Source organism: Chrysemys picta, chromosome 6 (genome assembly GCF_011386835.1).
Source record: "Chrysemys picta bellii isolate R12L10 chromosome 6, ASM1138683v2, whole genome shotgun sequence".
NCBI classification, from domain to species: domain Eukaryota; kingdom Metazoa; phylum Chordata; order Testudines; family Emydidae; genus Chrysemys; species Chrysemys picta.
Window position 1 is genome coordinate 9,761,115 of NC_088796.1, and position 15,094 is coordinate 9,776,208.

A 15,094-nucleotide genomic window follows, 5' to 3' on the forward strand; every position below is an offset into this window, starting at 1 on the left:
TTAGACTGCAAAGTCTCTGGACCGGGGCTATCTTTTTTTGTTCTGTGTTGCAGCACCCAGGACAATTGGGCCCCAGTCTTTAACTGGGATCTGTAATCAATACTGCAATACAAATAATAAATGTTCATAATCATTATGAGCAGGTGGAGGGAGAAAACTGCTTATACAACCCAGAGAGGAGAGGCATCTGTGCTTACCACCTATTAATTCTGGAGGGAGAGCTGCGACGGGGAACAACCTCCCCTCAGTGGAGTTCAGGCTGGGGTGTTAGTAGCAGTGCCACCTCTGAAGGATAGAAAGGGATATCAGGGATGATCCTGGGCCCATAAAACCAGAGAGCCATCTGTGTGTTCTGAATTCCCTGATAGTTTTCCCAGGACAGCTACCTCAAAAAAGGGGACAATCCTGGGAAAACATGAGCAGGTGGCAACTCTAGATGTGACACAAGGGCAGAAGCCCCTTTGATTTTAAATGGGGGCAAGAGCCATAGCCAGGAGTCCTTTCCAAGGGCACACGGCAGGCTAGAGAGGAGGGGAGAATCAGTGGGTTTGAGCATTGGCCTACTAAACCCAGGGTTGTGAGTTCAATCCTTGAGGGGGTCACTTGGGGATCTGGGGCAAAATCAGTACTTGGTCCTGCTAGTGAAGGCAGGGGGCTGGACTCAATGACCTTTCAAGGTCCCTTCCAGTTCTAGGAGATGGGATATCTCCATTAATTTATTTATTTATTTATTTATCCCCTGGGGAGGGGGTGGGGGTGAGGAAGATGGAGAAACCAAGGATACTTGGGACATCCTTCTCCCCCACAAGTCGGGCAGGGTGACCTGGCATAACCCGGAGTGCCGTCACAACTAGGGCTGCCACCGCTGGGGCACAAAATCCAGGGCACTCAGGACAGTCGTGAACCCATCAAAGCAGACAGCGGAGTGTGCACTGGACCCAGGCAGATCTCCCAGGACAGCTATCTCAATAGAGGGGCAACCCTGGGAAAACCTGGACAGAGGGCACCCATAGTCACAACAGGGAGCAGCCATCTTGGCAGCTATGCCATAGGAGGCGGCCATCTTGGTTGTAATACTATGGGGACAGCCATCTAGGCTGGGCTGGCGCAAGGAGGCGGCTATCTTGGCGTCCCGAGCATGGGGGGAGCCATCTTGCTTTGCAATACCATGGGGCAGCCATCTTAGTGAAGACATTGGAGGGCGCGGCCATCTTGGTTATCGCACTCACTCGGGGCGGCCATCTTGGTAAAGAACTGATGCCGGGACTGCGGCAGCTCTTCCGGCCTGCGGCGCCGGCGTCCCCTTAAGCAAGATGGCGGCGGAGCGAGCTGGGATTGGCGGAGCCGCCGGGGTCAGGGGTCGGAGGTGCTGACTGAGGGCTCCGGCGGCTGCAGCGGGGGGTCCTTGGAGCAGCCATGGGGGAGGCCGAGAAGTTCTATTACGTGTATAGCTGCGACCTGGACATCAACGTGCAGCTGAAGATGTGAGTGAGGAGAGGGGGGCCGGGCTGGGGGGCAGGGCTCGCCCCTGCTTGGGGGCTCGGGGCTACCCTCGGGGCTACCCTCACCCCCAGCGGGGAGTGGGGGGAGGGGACTCGGGGCTGCCCCCCCCCCGGCTATGGGGGAGGTAGGATCTTTCCTTTCGGGGCAGGTAGGTGAAGGGGGCACCTCAGGAAGGGAGGGGGACGCAGCCCATCATGGGGGCTGTGGGGGAAGGGCTGGGTTAGGGCTCCCCTCGGGGGGGTGGGGGAGGGAAGCTGGGCCCGGGGTTTGCCCTGTCCCAGCGGGGTCTGGACGGGGCGGTGGAGGGAGCTGGGTTGGCCCAGGGGCCTGGCCCTGCATTTACAAAGGGGGCTCTGTTGGTTCACAGGGGGCCCGGCACTGGCTTTGGGTCCGATCGCAGTGTTCCCTGCAATGGAGCTGGGGACCCCAGGGACTTGCCCTGCTCCTGTCCAGCGGGTCTCTTAGCTGGGGCAGTCATGCTCAGCCCAGTCAGTTTCACCTTCAGGGTCTCACTGCTGCAGCAGGGTTGGGTGTCAGGCGCTGCTGGGTAATAGCCGCTGGCTCAAACCTGTCTGGTTTCCTTCAGAAAACCATAGGAACGTTTCTTTGGGGTTAGTCTTAACCTGATAAAAACACTGTCTGACCAGGTCAGCTGATAAAGGTGCATTAGCATTAACCTGCTTGTGTCACCATTAACACTTGTATTAGAAGGGGGAGAAAATTTCTCCCCTTTCCTTCTCCCCACCCCATCTTGTTCACCTTGTTCGTTTGATAACACTTTGCACTTTCAGTATAGACAGTCAGGCCTGGATGCTGTAAACACTTAAGTATGTTCATAACTTAGGCTTGGTCTGCACTACAGAGTTAGGTCACGGTAAGGCAGCTTACGTCAACCTAGTTATGTCCGTGTCTAAGCTAAAATGCTGCTTCCACTGAAGTGAGTGGCCTGCTACACCAACATAATAATTTCACCTCCATGAGAGGCATAGTGCTTATGTCAGTGTAGTTAGGGCAACACAGTGTCCATGTAGACACTGCCTTACTCACCTTGGTTTTCATTTTTGTGAGTTTCACGGCTGCCTTTGGCTCAGAGCAGCAGTGTGGGGCTCTAGCTAAAACTGACAAGAATGTCAGTTTCACAGCTAGTAGGCTCCCTCCTTTGAAAATGAGCAGGCACTGGGCACACAGCTGTTCCCCCACCCCCAGCTGTCAGCCTGGTGCAGAGCTCACAGCTGGGTGACAGCCCAGTTGTGAGCCTAGGGGCTGAATTTCACAGCAGGGAGTGTACCAGAAAGGAAATTGACATTCTTGTCTGTTTCACAGTTCCAGCTGTGAGTTCCATGCTGGCTAGTGAAACTAACAGGAATGTGAATTGCATTGTTGGTAGGCTCCCTGTTGTAAAATTGAGCCCACATGGGGTTCACAGCTCTGGCTGTCACATTGGGGTGAGTTGGGGGCTCCAGCAGGGAGCCCTGCAATGCCCCACTTCAGTCAGTGGAAGAAACTTCACTGATTTCTCTGCTAAGATACATCATACATTATATTAAATAATCAATTTTAAAAAATAAGCTAAATTCATTGGTCACGTCACTGAATTTCTGAATCTTTCTCACATAGTTAGATGACGTTTCTCTCTGAAAAAGAGTAATCCAGTACAATTAATGATTGCAAGACAAAGATAGCCATCCTCTGTGCTTAATAATTTCAATAAAAATCCCATTCCACTCCCCAGTACTGTGTGTATTTAAAATGAAGTTGGCATTTACTGTTAACACATATGAACTAGGCAGAACTGGGTTACTTACAATTCTGGTTTAATCACACTTTTTTTTTTAAATTTAGAGGAAGTCTGGAAGGGAAAAGAGAACAGAAGAGTTACAAAGCTGTTTTGGAAGACCCTATGCTGAAGTTCTCGGGATTATACCAGGAGACCTGTTCTGACTTGTATGTAACTTGCCAAGTGTTTGCAGAAGGGAAACCTCTTGCTCTTCCAGTTAGGACTTCCTACAAAGCTTTTAGCACTAGATGGAAGTAAGTGACTACATTGTATTTCATATACATCATAGGTACTTGGACATTGAACTACATTAATATATGTTGTGGCTTTTCCAAAATTGACAAATTATAAAAGAGAAACTATTAATCAATAGTCTGGGGATGTTTTCTTCACATTCTTGATTCTTAATACGGTTAATATTATTTCTACTATGGTAGTGCCTAGGAACTCCAGTCAGAGCTCCATTGTGCTGAGCACAGTACACACACATAATCAAAAGATACTCTTTACCTCAAATAGCTTACAATCCTAACATATGGCTAGAGAACAAGTGGAGAAAAACAAATGAAGTGTGAGGAGGTGAGGGATCAGGCAAAGGAACAGCATACACAGGAAGCTAGGATAGATTATCATAATGGGCCCTTTTGGCCGTAAAATCTCTGCAAAGGCAAGGTGAACAGCGATTTGATTGTTTGGTATAACAAGTAGCATACATGTTTTATTTGCTAGGAAATCCAAGCAGTATAGCCCGTTGTGGTACAAAGGAAATGTCAAAATGTATCTCATTTGCAAATCATAACTACGTAGTGGAAACTACATCAAGCCAAGCAATTTCCATTTGCTTATGGAGAAAAGGGCAGAAATCCTCATTTGTGTTCTGCTTGAAATATCTCCTTCAGTGAAACAGTTTTCACCAGTTTAGAGAAGCCAAAAATTCTGTGTTTCAGATAGCTTTATTTTACACATCCTAATATATCTTTGTAATTGTCAGTTATAAAGGAAATTTTAAGAGTGACAATTGGTGTTTTTTACTTTGATTTTTTTCAGAATAGCACCCCTGACATTTAATAATTATTATTGTTAGTGAAGTAACTTTAGTTAGCTACTTTTGAGGCATGCCTAAAATGTGTGTACACCTCTACCCCGATATAACATGAATTCGGATATAACGCGGTAAAGCAGCACTCCGGGGCTGCGCACTCCGGCGAATCAAAGCAAGTTCGATATAACGCGGTTTCACCTATAACGCAGTAAGATTTTTTTGGCTCCCGAGGACCCTGTTATAGCGGGGTAGAGGTGTATTTGTGCCTTTTTTCAATTCAGTTGGTTAAGTGTGGCTGAGTTGCATTTTATTTTATTTTTATTTTTTGATCTGGGCCTGTAAATGTTCATGACAATTTTGCAAGGCTGTTTGATTCCCATCAACAGAGTTCAGTTATGAATTTTGAATATGTTCTCTTTGGCTCTGATCCTGCAAACACTTACACGTGTGTAAGTGTGTACAGGGCCAGAGCCCAAATGACCATATTCAGCCATATCTTCAAAGTTTAAATATTAGGGAAAAATACCTGTATGGAGTATAAAATAGCACAATTTGAAATATGAAGCTCATAACTAACAGTGAGTTTCTCTCCTCAGTTGGAATGAATGGCTAAAATTGCCTGTGAAGTATCCTGACTTGCCCCGCAATGCACAAGTGGCTCTGACAATTTGGGATGTGTATGGGCCAGGTAAAGCAGTTCCAGTAGGGGGAACAACAGTCTCGCTCTTTGGAAAATATGGGTATGTTTCTTTTCCTTGCATGGTATCGTAAAATAATAGTTTGAACTGCATTTGTGCACAGTAATAAGAATCAATGGGCATATTAGGGAGTGATGCACTGATGTAGCTACATTGCTGCAATGGTATAAAGCAGTGCTTGTACAAATGTGACTTTACACTCATGCAACTGATCTGCCCTGGAGTGTTGCAAAGATGTAGCTATTTTGGTTCAAAAGTCCCTAAAGGAGACAAGCCTTTAGGCTGAAAGTTCTGAAAGCTCTTAAGTTTTAAAATTGCACGTGCTGAGACCACTTCAAATCATGTACTCCAGTAGGTTCTTGTATTAGCAACTGTCTGCACTGCATGTTTATATAGGTATGGAAATAGGTGCTTAGTTTGAAGTGTGAACAGATCATCAACATTTGGCTGGCATGTGCTCTTTCAGTGTTGTAATGACATTGATAAGCACCAGTACACTTGTCTCAACCAGAGTTTATCATAAAATAAGGACTAGTCTTTTTTGTTTGTTTAAAAGGTTAAGAAATGCAAAATACCTGTCTATGCAGTATTAATATAAGGTAAAGCTAATTCAGGAAGAGTGGGATTGTCAAAGGCGCCTAAGGGAACTAGACAACCAACTGTGACTGACAATCAGTGGGAGTTCTGTACCTAATTCCCTTAGGAGTCTGTTAAAAATCCCAGCTGAAATGCAGAGAGTCAACCCATATATGCCAGGAGTCCGAGTTTTGGGTGTTCATTGGTATGTGGCTCTGGACTAGCTAGTCTTTGTTGTGCTCATCATCGTGGAACCTGTGCATGTCTAAAAAGTCATTTTGTGAAAATTAGACAAGGTGGATGAGGTAATATCTTTTATTGGACCAACTTCTGTTGGTGAGAGAGACAAGCTTTTGAGCTTATTCAGAGCAGCTCTTAAGGTCTGGGAAACGTGAAGAAGATCTCTGGGTAAGATCCAAATTTGTGTCTCTCACCAACAGAAGTTGATCCAATAAAAGATATTACTTCACCCACCTTGTCTGTCTAATATCCTGGGACTGACATGGCTACAACAACACCACATACAACATTTTGTGCAAATGGCATTGAGGGGTTCCATATTTGTCTTTACTGACTTTCAGAGCACACTTGCTCAGTTTACAAGTAAAAAAGATATTTGTTCCTAAGTGCCTGCTCTTTAAAGTCAGCAGCATAATCTGTAAACCAGGTGGCATTCTTACTGCCTCATGCATCGTCACTGGTAATAAAAATCGAAGGCCAAGTCCTGCCTTCAGTTTACACCTGTGCCACCCCATTGACTTTGGGAATTGACAATTTTTTTCACTTACCATGACTAGAATCTTATTCATTTATTTTTGAACTGTACGTGTCACTGAAAATGAAGGCCACCTAAAATATGAGTTACTATGCACTTTGCAGGTCAGTTAAATAATGCATGTCAGTGTGATTCTGAAAGTTTGGCAAAAGGAATGTGGGAGTACTATCATTGTACTTGGATACTGATGGCTGTGGTATTTGCAACTTACTAAAGTGGTGCTGCATCTTTCTTATAGTATGTTCCGTCAAGGAATGCATGACTTGAAAGTCTGGCCCAATGTAGAAGCTGATGGCTCAGAGCCCACCAAAACTCCCGGGAGGACCAGCAGCACTCTCTCAGAAGATCAGATGAGCCGATTGGCTAAGGTAATGTAACAGTTCTTCAGTTGGTCTTTAAGGTTGCTTGCATCTATAATATAGAAGCCCCGTATGGAAGACCTGCTTTGCATGCCATTTTCTGCCATTAGTTATCCTGCTTTTAAAGATATTTACCTTCTCATTTAACTATAAGGGATTATTGGTGCACTGTAGCATTTCTCCCTATTAAACTGTAGATCAAAGTATAAAAGTTAATATCTGGCCACATCATACTGAACACCCCAGTCTTCTGTAAGGAATTCATGAGCATGCCTTGAAAGTGCTCAGGGGAGACCAAAATGTTGAACTCTTCAGTTTCAATAAGAATGATTTTAATGAGCTTGTATTTTAAGAGATTTCCATGTAACTTCTGTAGCCATTCTTCAGTAGTAGTCTTCTAAATATGAAAATCTTAGGCCACGTCTACACTACAAACTTTGTTTGACGCAAGTTACTTTGGCAGAAAGATGCCCCAGTTTATATATTGCTTGTGCGTGTGCATGTTTGTGTCCTTGCATCAGCGCTGTGCTTGCTCCCCCAAAGCATTTGTGTTGATGTGCAGTGCAGTTTGGGTAGGTATCCCAGTGTGCAAGCGGCTACTGTCTTTTGGGAAGTTTTGGCAAAGCATGGCGGGGCCTAAACAAGTTGCACAGAGGTTACTGGGAGCAAGGGGTTAACTTCCCAGCATGCAACTGTCTTAATCCAGGTCCTCTATATCCCATAATTTTGGCATCTTTTTTCAAAATCCAATGAACTCTCATGGTTCTCCTCATTATCTGTCATGTCTGACAGAGGCATGGAGCCTGCACAGCTCTACACTATTGTCCTAAGCGTTGCAAGCAAGGTATTCTCTGGTATTTACAGAGCCACAAGAATAATGCAATCATGAAGATTTTTCGGAGGACAGATTGCTGTGGAACGTAGCGAGAACCAATTCAAGGTTGTTGTTGATGGTCACGGAGCAGCTGCAGGTGGTGGAGCGCTGCTTCTGGGCCCGAGAAACGAGCACTGACTGGTGGGACTGTATCGTAATGCAGGCTTGAGATGACGAGCAGTGGCTGCAAAACTTTTGGATGCGCAAGGCCACATTCCTGGATCTGTGTGCCTAGCTTGTCCCAGACCTCCGGCCTAGGGACACCAGAACGAGAGCTGCACTGACAGTGGAGAAGCGAGTGGCGATTGCGCTGCGGAAACTTGCAATGCCAGATTGCTACCAAATCATTCTGGAGTTGGAAAATCCGCTCTGGGGGCCATTGTCACGAAAGTGTGCAGGGCCATTAATTGCCTCTGCTACACAGGAATGTGACTCTTGGCAATGTGCAAGACATAGTAGGTGGATTTGCAGTAGTGGGTCCCTGAACCGCAGTGGAGCGATAGACGGCATGTATATCTCTGTTTTGGCGCCAGAGCCCCTTGACAGAGAGTACATCAACAGGGCTATTTTTCTATGGCTATGCAAGCATTGGTGGATCACCAGGGATCACTGATATCAATATGCTCTGGTCAGGGAAGTCACGTGATGCTTGCCTCTTTGAGAACATAAAGGATGATTTCTGTAATTGGTCAGTCTGCGTTCAATCATGAACTATTTTGTTGATTAGCCTATCACTCCACCTTCTTGTAGCAAATGTAGGCCATGCTCACTTAATAGTTCAACTATTTTAATTAATAGACTTAGGTCAGATTTAAAAAGTTGGTGATCGTCTCCTAGCTTTTCAAGGCAGCCAGACGCCTTTATAATTGTGCAAGGAAAGTCTGTGATAGGGAAGTTCCAGTGCTATAAATCTCTTTCCTCTTCTAGAGATTTATGATGGCAATAAATTAACTTTCATTTAAACTCTGTGTACCTTGAGTTTCTAATAGAAAACTCATTATAATCTGCTCATTTGTAGCCAACAGGTCACTATAACGTGAGCAAGGTTGAATTTCAAGAGCAGTAAGAGGATACTCTGATCCACAGAAAGCTTGAGATGCTGCTTTTTTGTTGTTGTAATAGTTTTCTTTTTGGAATGGGAACAAAAGCAATATCATTACTGCCAGACAATCTTAATACTAATTTTGTTTAGAATCAACACTATATAGCCTTCTATTGAACATATTCCTTATTGGATTCTAGGAAAATTGACCGAGCATGGAATATTTCATCAAGTCTTGAGGGGGTTTTGTTTGTATTGCATTGAGGAAGACATTCCATTGTGTTTAGATTTAGCATAGGAAGAAACTAAGTGCATATGATCTTAATTTTCTGTTTTGGTATGGTGAATTGTTTTAATGTAGTGAAATGTTGTACTCCTTTATTCCTGCATTAATATCTACAAGGTTTTGTTTTTCCACAACACTTAGGACTTGTTTAGTTTGGCGTTTTTCTTTTTATGTTGGCATAGCTACTTCTGTACTCTGACATGCCACTTCCAAGCTTTCTGCCAACTGCTTTGTCCCCCTTCCTGCTCACATGAGGACAAGTCCCACATACATAAGGAAGCCAAAACATTGGCAGTACACAGCTCTGCACCCTCCAGGATGTGCTGAAGAGCACTGACCCTGAAGATTTACAGATATTTGCAGGAGATTTTTTTTGTTTGTTTTTTTTGTTTGTTTTTGTTTTTTGTTTTGTTCTCAAATGATCTTGGAAAGTCTGCAGTGAATATGGTCAGCAAGAGATTTTGTGGCTAGCAGACTAGGCAGCATTTTTTTCGCCTGACTGTCTAAGGTGTACTGGGTTGTGCCTATTTTCTTATGGACTTCCTAGAATTTGCAGAAAAACAGGGCTCCTCTCCGGCAGTTTTTGACAATTAAAAAAACCACCAAAACAAACAAAACACTTATTTTTTTTTCTGTTGGGTGGGATATTCTTTAAGGTTGCAGACTAATGTGGGCATTGTGAGGACACGTTACTTTTCAAGGATGTTAGACATAAGTGTTATAAATCCAAGAAACACGGGAGACAAGGCTGCACTTTTCAAACAGGGCACCCAAGCTACCTGAACTCTACCTTCTTAGCAATGTCCTGCAAAACAAACCCGTGCTACTTCCATGTTCCATAATAAACAATGTTGGTACTTGTGACCAAAAAACACGATGTTGTATATTTAATTGCTCAGTGGTTACGCTCCTTTATGGCTAACTTTGAAACCATATGCAGAGCACTCAAAATAACTTTTACCAAGTCCTGATTTATGAATAGCACACGGAAGGCAATCATTCCCCATGCTCTAGCAAAGGCCCAATCTGCTCAGGCGCTGAGGGCAATCAACCTCTCATAGTCCGTGTTTAACAGTTCAGATACCAATCCTATATTTTTTCCCCTTTGGCAATCCTTTATCTTGTTGTCACACAGTTCATGTGCCTCAATATACAAAATTCATATTTTCCTCCATCTGTGGTGTCGCATTGTAACTCCAGTCGGCTACCAACGGGGCAATTTTTCCCACCAAATAAAGCTGCTATTTATCTTTTTTATTTTTGGAATAGCAGGTTGCCTTTTCTTTCTGTGTCTTTCTCCCCCTCCTGTTCAATTGTGCTTAGATTCAGCTTTGCAGTGGCAGAGGTAGATTGGTGCTGTGCTCCTGTAACTTTACCTATTGTACCTGCTGTGAATTCAATTGACTAGGCTTTCTGGATGGTGGAAAAGAGTTCTCACTTACTCAGGTGTGCCCTAGGCAAATGGATTAATCTGTGCTTTGGCATTCTTAAATTCAAGCAGCTGCTTGAGTAAAACAGACTTTCAGTGGTTCTTATAACCTATTTAGCAGTTAATGAGCAATTAGTGATCTTGTATCGCTGTATGTAAAAGAGAATTTGAATATTCGTTAAAATGAGCAATTAATAGTGTTGGTTAAATGTAGGCATAGTATCTGTTTACGCTGTGTTCCAAAGTCAGCCTCATTGACTTCTATAATATGTTTGCAGTTAAAGTACTGGACTGATTTATGATCATCTATGATGGTCTTATGATGATGATTGATTGTCTGACAGTAGAGACCAGGCTGAAATCCTCCAAATGAATTATTACTTAAAAAAAAAAAATACAGCTGAAGGAGCTGCTTTCCATTTGAAGGAAAATCCTTTTTATTTCTTGACACTTTTCTGACCAGCACTTCGTTGATCCACATGAAGAATTCAGTCACGCTCGTGTAGGTTTTGGACATTGTTGAAACTCCCATTCTGCTGTGGAAAGAAAATGTTTCATACGTAACCTTCTCAGGTTGATGAAACCATGGCAAGCATTCAGCTTGGTAATGGAGAGCCATGTCATCACGCTAACGTGAAATGTTTGAAAGTTGCTTCAGAAACTGTCAGCATGGCTGAAAGCTGTGAAGTTACCTTCCCAGGGGATTGTTGGCAAAGCAAGCTCCATTCACTTCCCTCAGTAATCTATATGCAGAGAGTGGAACATTTTCGTGCTCTGTTTAATATAATGACATTAGGACATTACAATTAAATAATTCTACCTTAGGAGTGATAGGTTGGTTTATTGCTTTAAAATGAAAGCTTTGCTGCTAAATTTTCACTTCTTCCACTTTCCCTCCCCTCTACCCATATCACTACTCCTATCAACTGAATGAAATTGCCTGATCATACCACCACATTGTCCTTAATAACATCAGTGAAAGCATTCAGTCCTTCAGGGTAAGCTAGGATTCATCTTCCATTTTCATCTAAAGAGAACATATTTCTTATTTCACAACACTTGGCAGCCTTTCTAATTGTTTGTTTTAAGCCGTTTATGACTGATATCGTTTCTGAGGGGTAAATGTCTGTGAACATCCTAAATTCTGTTTATGTAGATAATCAGTGATGTATTGTGGGGAAGGAAAGTAGGGAACCAAATTGGCTCATTAAGATTACATTTGACCTGTTACAATGATTGATCTCTTACCTTATACAACATTGATGTATGCCTTTTACTTTACCTTTTGGACCAAGGGAAAATTAGTGTGGCTGCTCTACAGATCTACTTTCAGGTAGAATAGACACAAGACAGTAAGAAGCAGTTTTGCATGAGTTGAAGTGATTGACTAGATCAGTGATGCTCAGACCGCAGTGGTTCAGGAGACAAATTAGCAATCAAGATTACCCAAAAGAGCCACAGTAGCGTGAATTCATTGTTTGATTTATTATATATTCATATTTAAACAGTATGACAGACAGGAGCGCCGCCAGCTTTTCTGCCGCCCCGAAGTGCCGCCCCCCACAGAGGCGGCAGAAGGTCCCGCCGCCGAAATACTGCCACGGTCGCCGCCCCCAAAATTGTAGCACCCTAGGCGACCACCTAGGTCGCCTAATGGGTAGCGCCGGCCCTGATGACGGGGGAAATATTTAGTTTATATATAAATTATATATTATTTTCACAGCACAATGACTGACCAAGTATTATTATTTTATCAACTACAATTGATCAATAACAGTAAAAGCATCCTGATTGGTTAATCACTTTAGTTAATAATTAAAACACTGATTTCCTGTGTCTCCTGTGGCTCTTTGCAGCACATAAAAGAGCCACTTGCAGCTCCCGGGATTAGATGCTTTTGTGCTGAAGGGTGGGGTACAGATCATTTGGTGCTCGGTGGGTGTAGCCATGACACACACTGCTCCAGTAGTGCCCCTGGGAGATGACCTACTGAGCTATGTCTGTTTGGAAATCCCAGCAGTGGTTTAGTGTCAGCCCAGGGAGGCTTTCACCACTGGGAAATAATCAAATACAAATGAACTTGGTTAGAAACTTAAGAGAAGGTTTGTCTATATTTGGAGAGAAAGGGGTTTTGCTCTAAAATCCGGGACAGGAGGATCCAAAGACAGAAGGACATCTCTCTAGTTAGGGCCCTACCAAATTCGCGGTCCGTTTTGGTCAATTTCACAGTCATAGAATTTTAATAATTAATTGTAAATGTCCTGATTTCAGCTATTTAAATCTGAAATTTCACGGTGTTGTAATTGTAGGGTTCCTGACCCACAAGGGAGTTGTCGGGGGGTTGCAAGGTTATTGTAGGGGGAGTTGCAGTACTGCTACCCTTACTTCTGTGCTGTTGGTGGTGGAGCTGCCTTCAGAGCTGGGCAACTGGAGAGCAGCAGCTGCTGACTTGGAGTCCAGCTCTGAAGGCAGAGCCGCTGACAGCAGCAGCGCAGAAGTAAGGCTGGCATGGTATGGTATTGGCACCCTTACTTCTGCGTTGCTGCCTTCAGAGCTTGGCCTTCAGTCAGCAGCTGCCGCTTTCTGGCAACCCAGCTCTGAAGGCAGCGCAGAAGTAAGGGTGGCAATACTGTGCCCCCCCAAAATAGCCTTGTGACCCCCCCCTACAACTCCCTTTTGGGTCAGGACCACCCATTTGAGAAACACTAGTCTCTCCCGTGAAATCTGTATAGGATAGGGTAAAAGCACACAAAAGACCAGATTTCTGTTATGTGTTTTTCATGGCCATAAATTTGGTAGGGCCTATCTATAATGCTTGTCTTCATAGACTTGTTTGGAGGAGGGGACACATGAAGGGAAAGTTACAAGAGAGTATTGGTTTTGATCATAGTGATTTGGTTGTAGAAATACCCAGTACAAAATTAAACTTGAAACCTCAGCGCTGGCTATGTTTTTTTTTCTCCTTAATCTGTGTCTTCTCTAAACTTTCTTTTCAGCTGCTCAGACGGTGGCTATGCAACATAGGATTTTCCCTTCCTCAGTTCCTTTTCTGTAATTCTAGATGGTCAGCAGATGAATTCTAGAAAAGAAAATTTAGCCTGAGCTTTACCAGGAAAAAATTAGTAACTGCAGTTTACTGAGCTAGGTGATGACATTTCAGCTTCAGAGAATTAAATTCAAAAAGTGGCTGTCTGTGACTTATCAAATGCTTGTAACTTAGGTTAGGTTATATTGGAGTCCAGAGCCTCGAAATACTGTCAAGTAAATCAGCTGCCTTAAGCACATGAACTTGTACCAATGTGTGTCAGGTTATGTTTCTAATATTCCCATGGAAAAGGTTTCAGAACAGAGGGCGTCAGAAGCCTAAGGCCAATCTTCAGTTTGACTGGTTTAAAATGGATGATTGCTTAGAGGTCAAGCTGGTAAACAATGAAGATAAATTTCATAGCAGTTTTTTCCCCGCTATTGGTTAGCTGTATGGTAGGATTTTCAGTGTTCAGTTTGAATACTCGTGAAAGTAAGAACTAACTGCTGACTAGAATCACTGACTATGGACAGATATGATTCAAACTTTCCTACAGATGTTCTATTGAACTTTAATTCTAGACTGCAGTATCCCTATCATTCCATTCTTAGGTTCCTTCTAACCGGTTCAGCATATTATGCTGATGTTATGTACAGAATCTGTGAAATGGACAAATATCAAAGAAGTGAATGTTGTACTCATTTTCATGAGGGTCCTGACCTAGATTTGAATCCAGATCTGTTGTGATGAAAGGCTAGTAGAAAAAGTAACTTCAGTACCAGCTCATTCAAATGTATATAGCAGCATTGCTTAGTGTATTTGGCATATGCATCAGACTTGGTATCAGTCTCTGACATCAGGCCAAAGTTAATAGGTGTTTGGTCTGATGTGAAATGAGTTGGTGAGTCTTTTTGTTGAGTACCTAGAGATCAGACATCTGTCACAAAAAATGACTGACAGACCATAGCATAGAAAACAAAGTTTGGATTTATAATCCTGTAGATCAGTGCCATTCATTCCAACCCTTATGTATTCTAGGGCAGTGGTCCTCAACCAGGGGACTGGGGCCCCCAGGGGGCTGTGGTCAGATTTCAGGGGGTCCGTCAAGCATGGTTGTGTTAGATTTGCTCGGGCCCAGGGCACAAAGTCAAAGCCCCGCTGTGCAGGACTGCAGCCTGGGACCCAAGCCCTACCACCTGAGGCTAAAGCTGAAGACTGAGCAACTGAGTAGGGGGGGAGGGATAGCTCAGTGGTTTGAGCATTGGCCTGCTAAACCCAGGGTTGTGAGTTCAATCCTTGAAGGGGCCACTTAGGGCTCTGGGGCAAAATCAGTACTTGGTCCTGCTAGTGAAGGCAGGGGGCTGGACTCAACTCAATGACCTTTCAAGGTCCCTTCCAGTTCTAGGAGATAGGATATCTCCATTAATTAATTAATTTATATAATGTATTTATTTATTTATTTTATTTATAACGTAGCTTCGTGATGCTCCCTGTGGCATGGAGCCCTGGGCAGTTGCCCTACTTGCTACCCCCTAATGCCGGTCCTTTCTTTTATATGCAGAAAAAGAAGTTGTGGCACAGCTGGGCCATGGAGTTTCTGTAGCATGTTGGGGAAGGGGGGTTAGAAAGAAAAAGGTTGAGAACCCCTGTTCTAGGGGAAAGTGCAGAGGTGCTTGTGGGAGAAGAGAACTGTCAAAGCTGGCATTGC

At 43.7% G+C, this 15,094-nt stretch overlaps 1 protein-coding gene across 9 annotated transcripts in view; it reads left to right on the forward strand.

Moving 5' to 3' along the window:
* Positions 1-1,027: 1,027 nt before the first annotated feature.
* PIK3C3 (phosphatidylinositol 3-kinase catalytic subunit type 3) overlaps positions 1,028-15,094 on the forward strand; it is a 132,150-nt gene continuing 118,083 nt past the window's right edge. For 3 of the 9 annotated variants that reach the window (XR_010602084.1, XR_010602085.1, XM_005296183.5), the window contains exons 1-4: positions 1,049-1,484; positions 3,346-3,534; positions 4,919-5,062; positions 6,610-6,739. Coding sequence is in view for 5 of the 9 variants with exons in the window: in XM_005296183.5 (XP_005296240.1) it covers positions 1,417-1,484; positions 3,346-3,534; positions 4,919-5,062; positions 6,610-6,739 (531 nt within the window). In the remaining 4 variants the exon portion in view is untranslated. Of the gene's footprint in view, positions 1,485-3,345; positions 3,535-4,918; positions 5,063-6,609; positions 6,740-15,094 lie in introns of all 9 variants that reach the window. The other 6 variants (XR_010602083.1, XM_024103648.3, XM_024103649.3 and 3 more) reach the window with 3 other exon arrangements.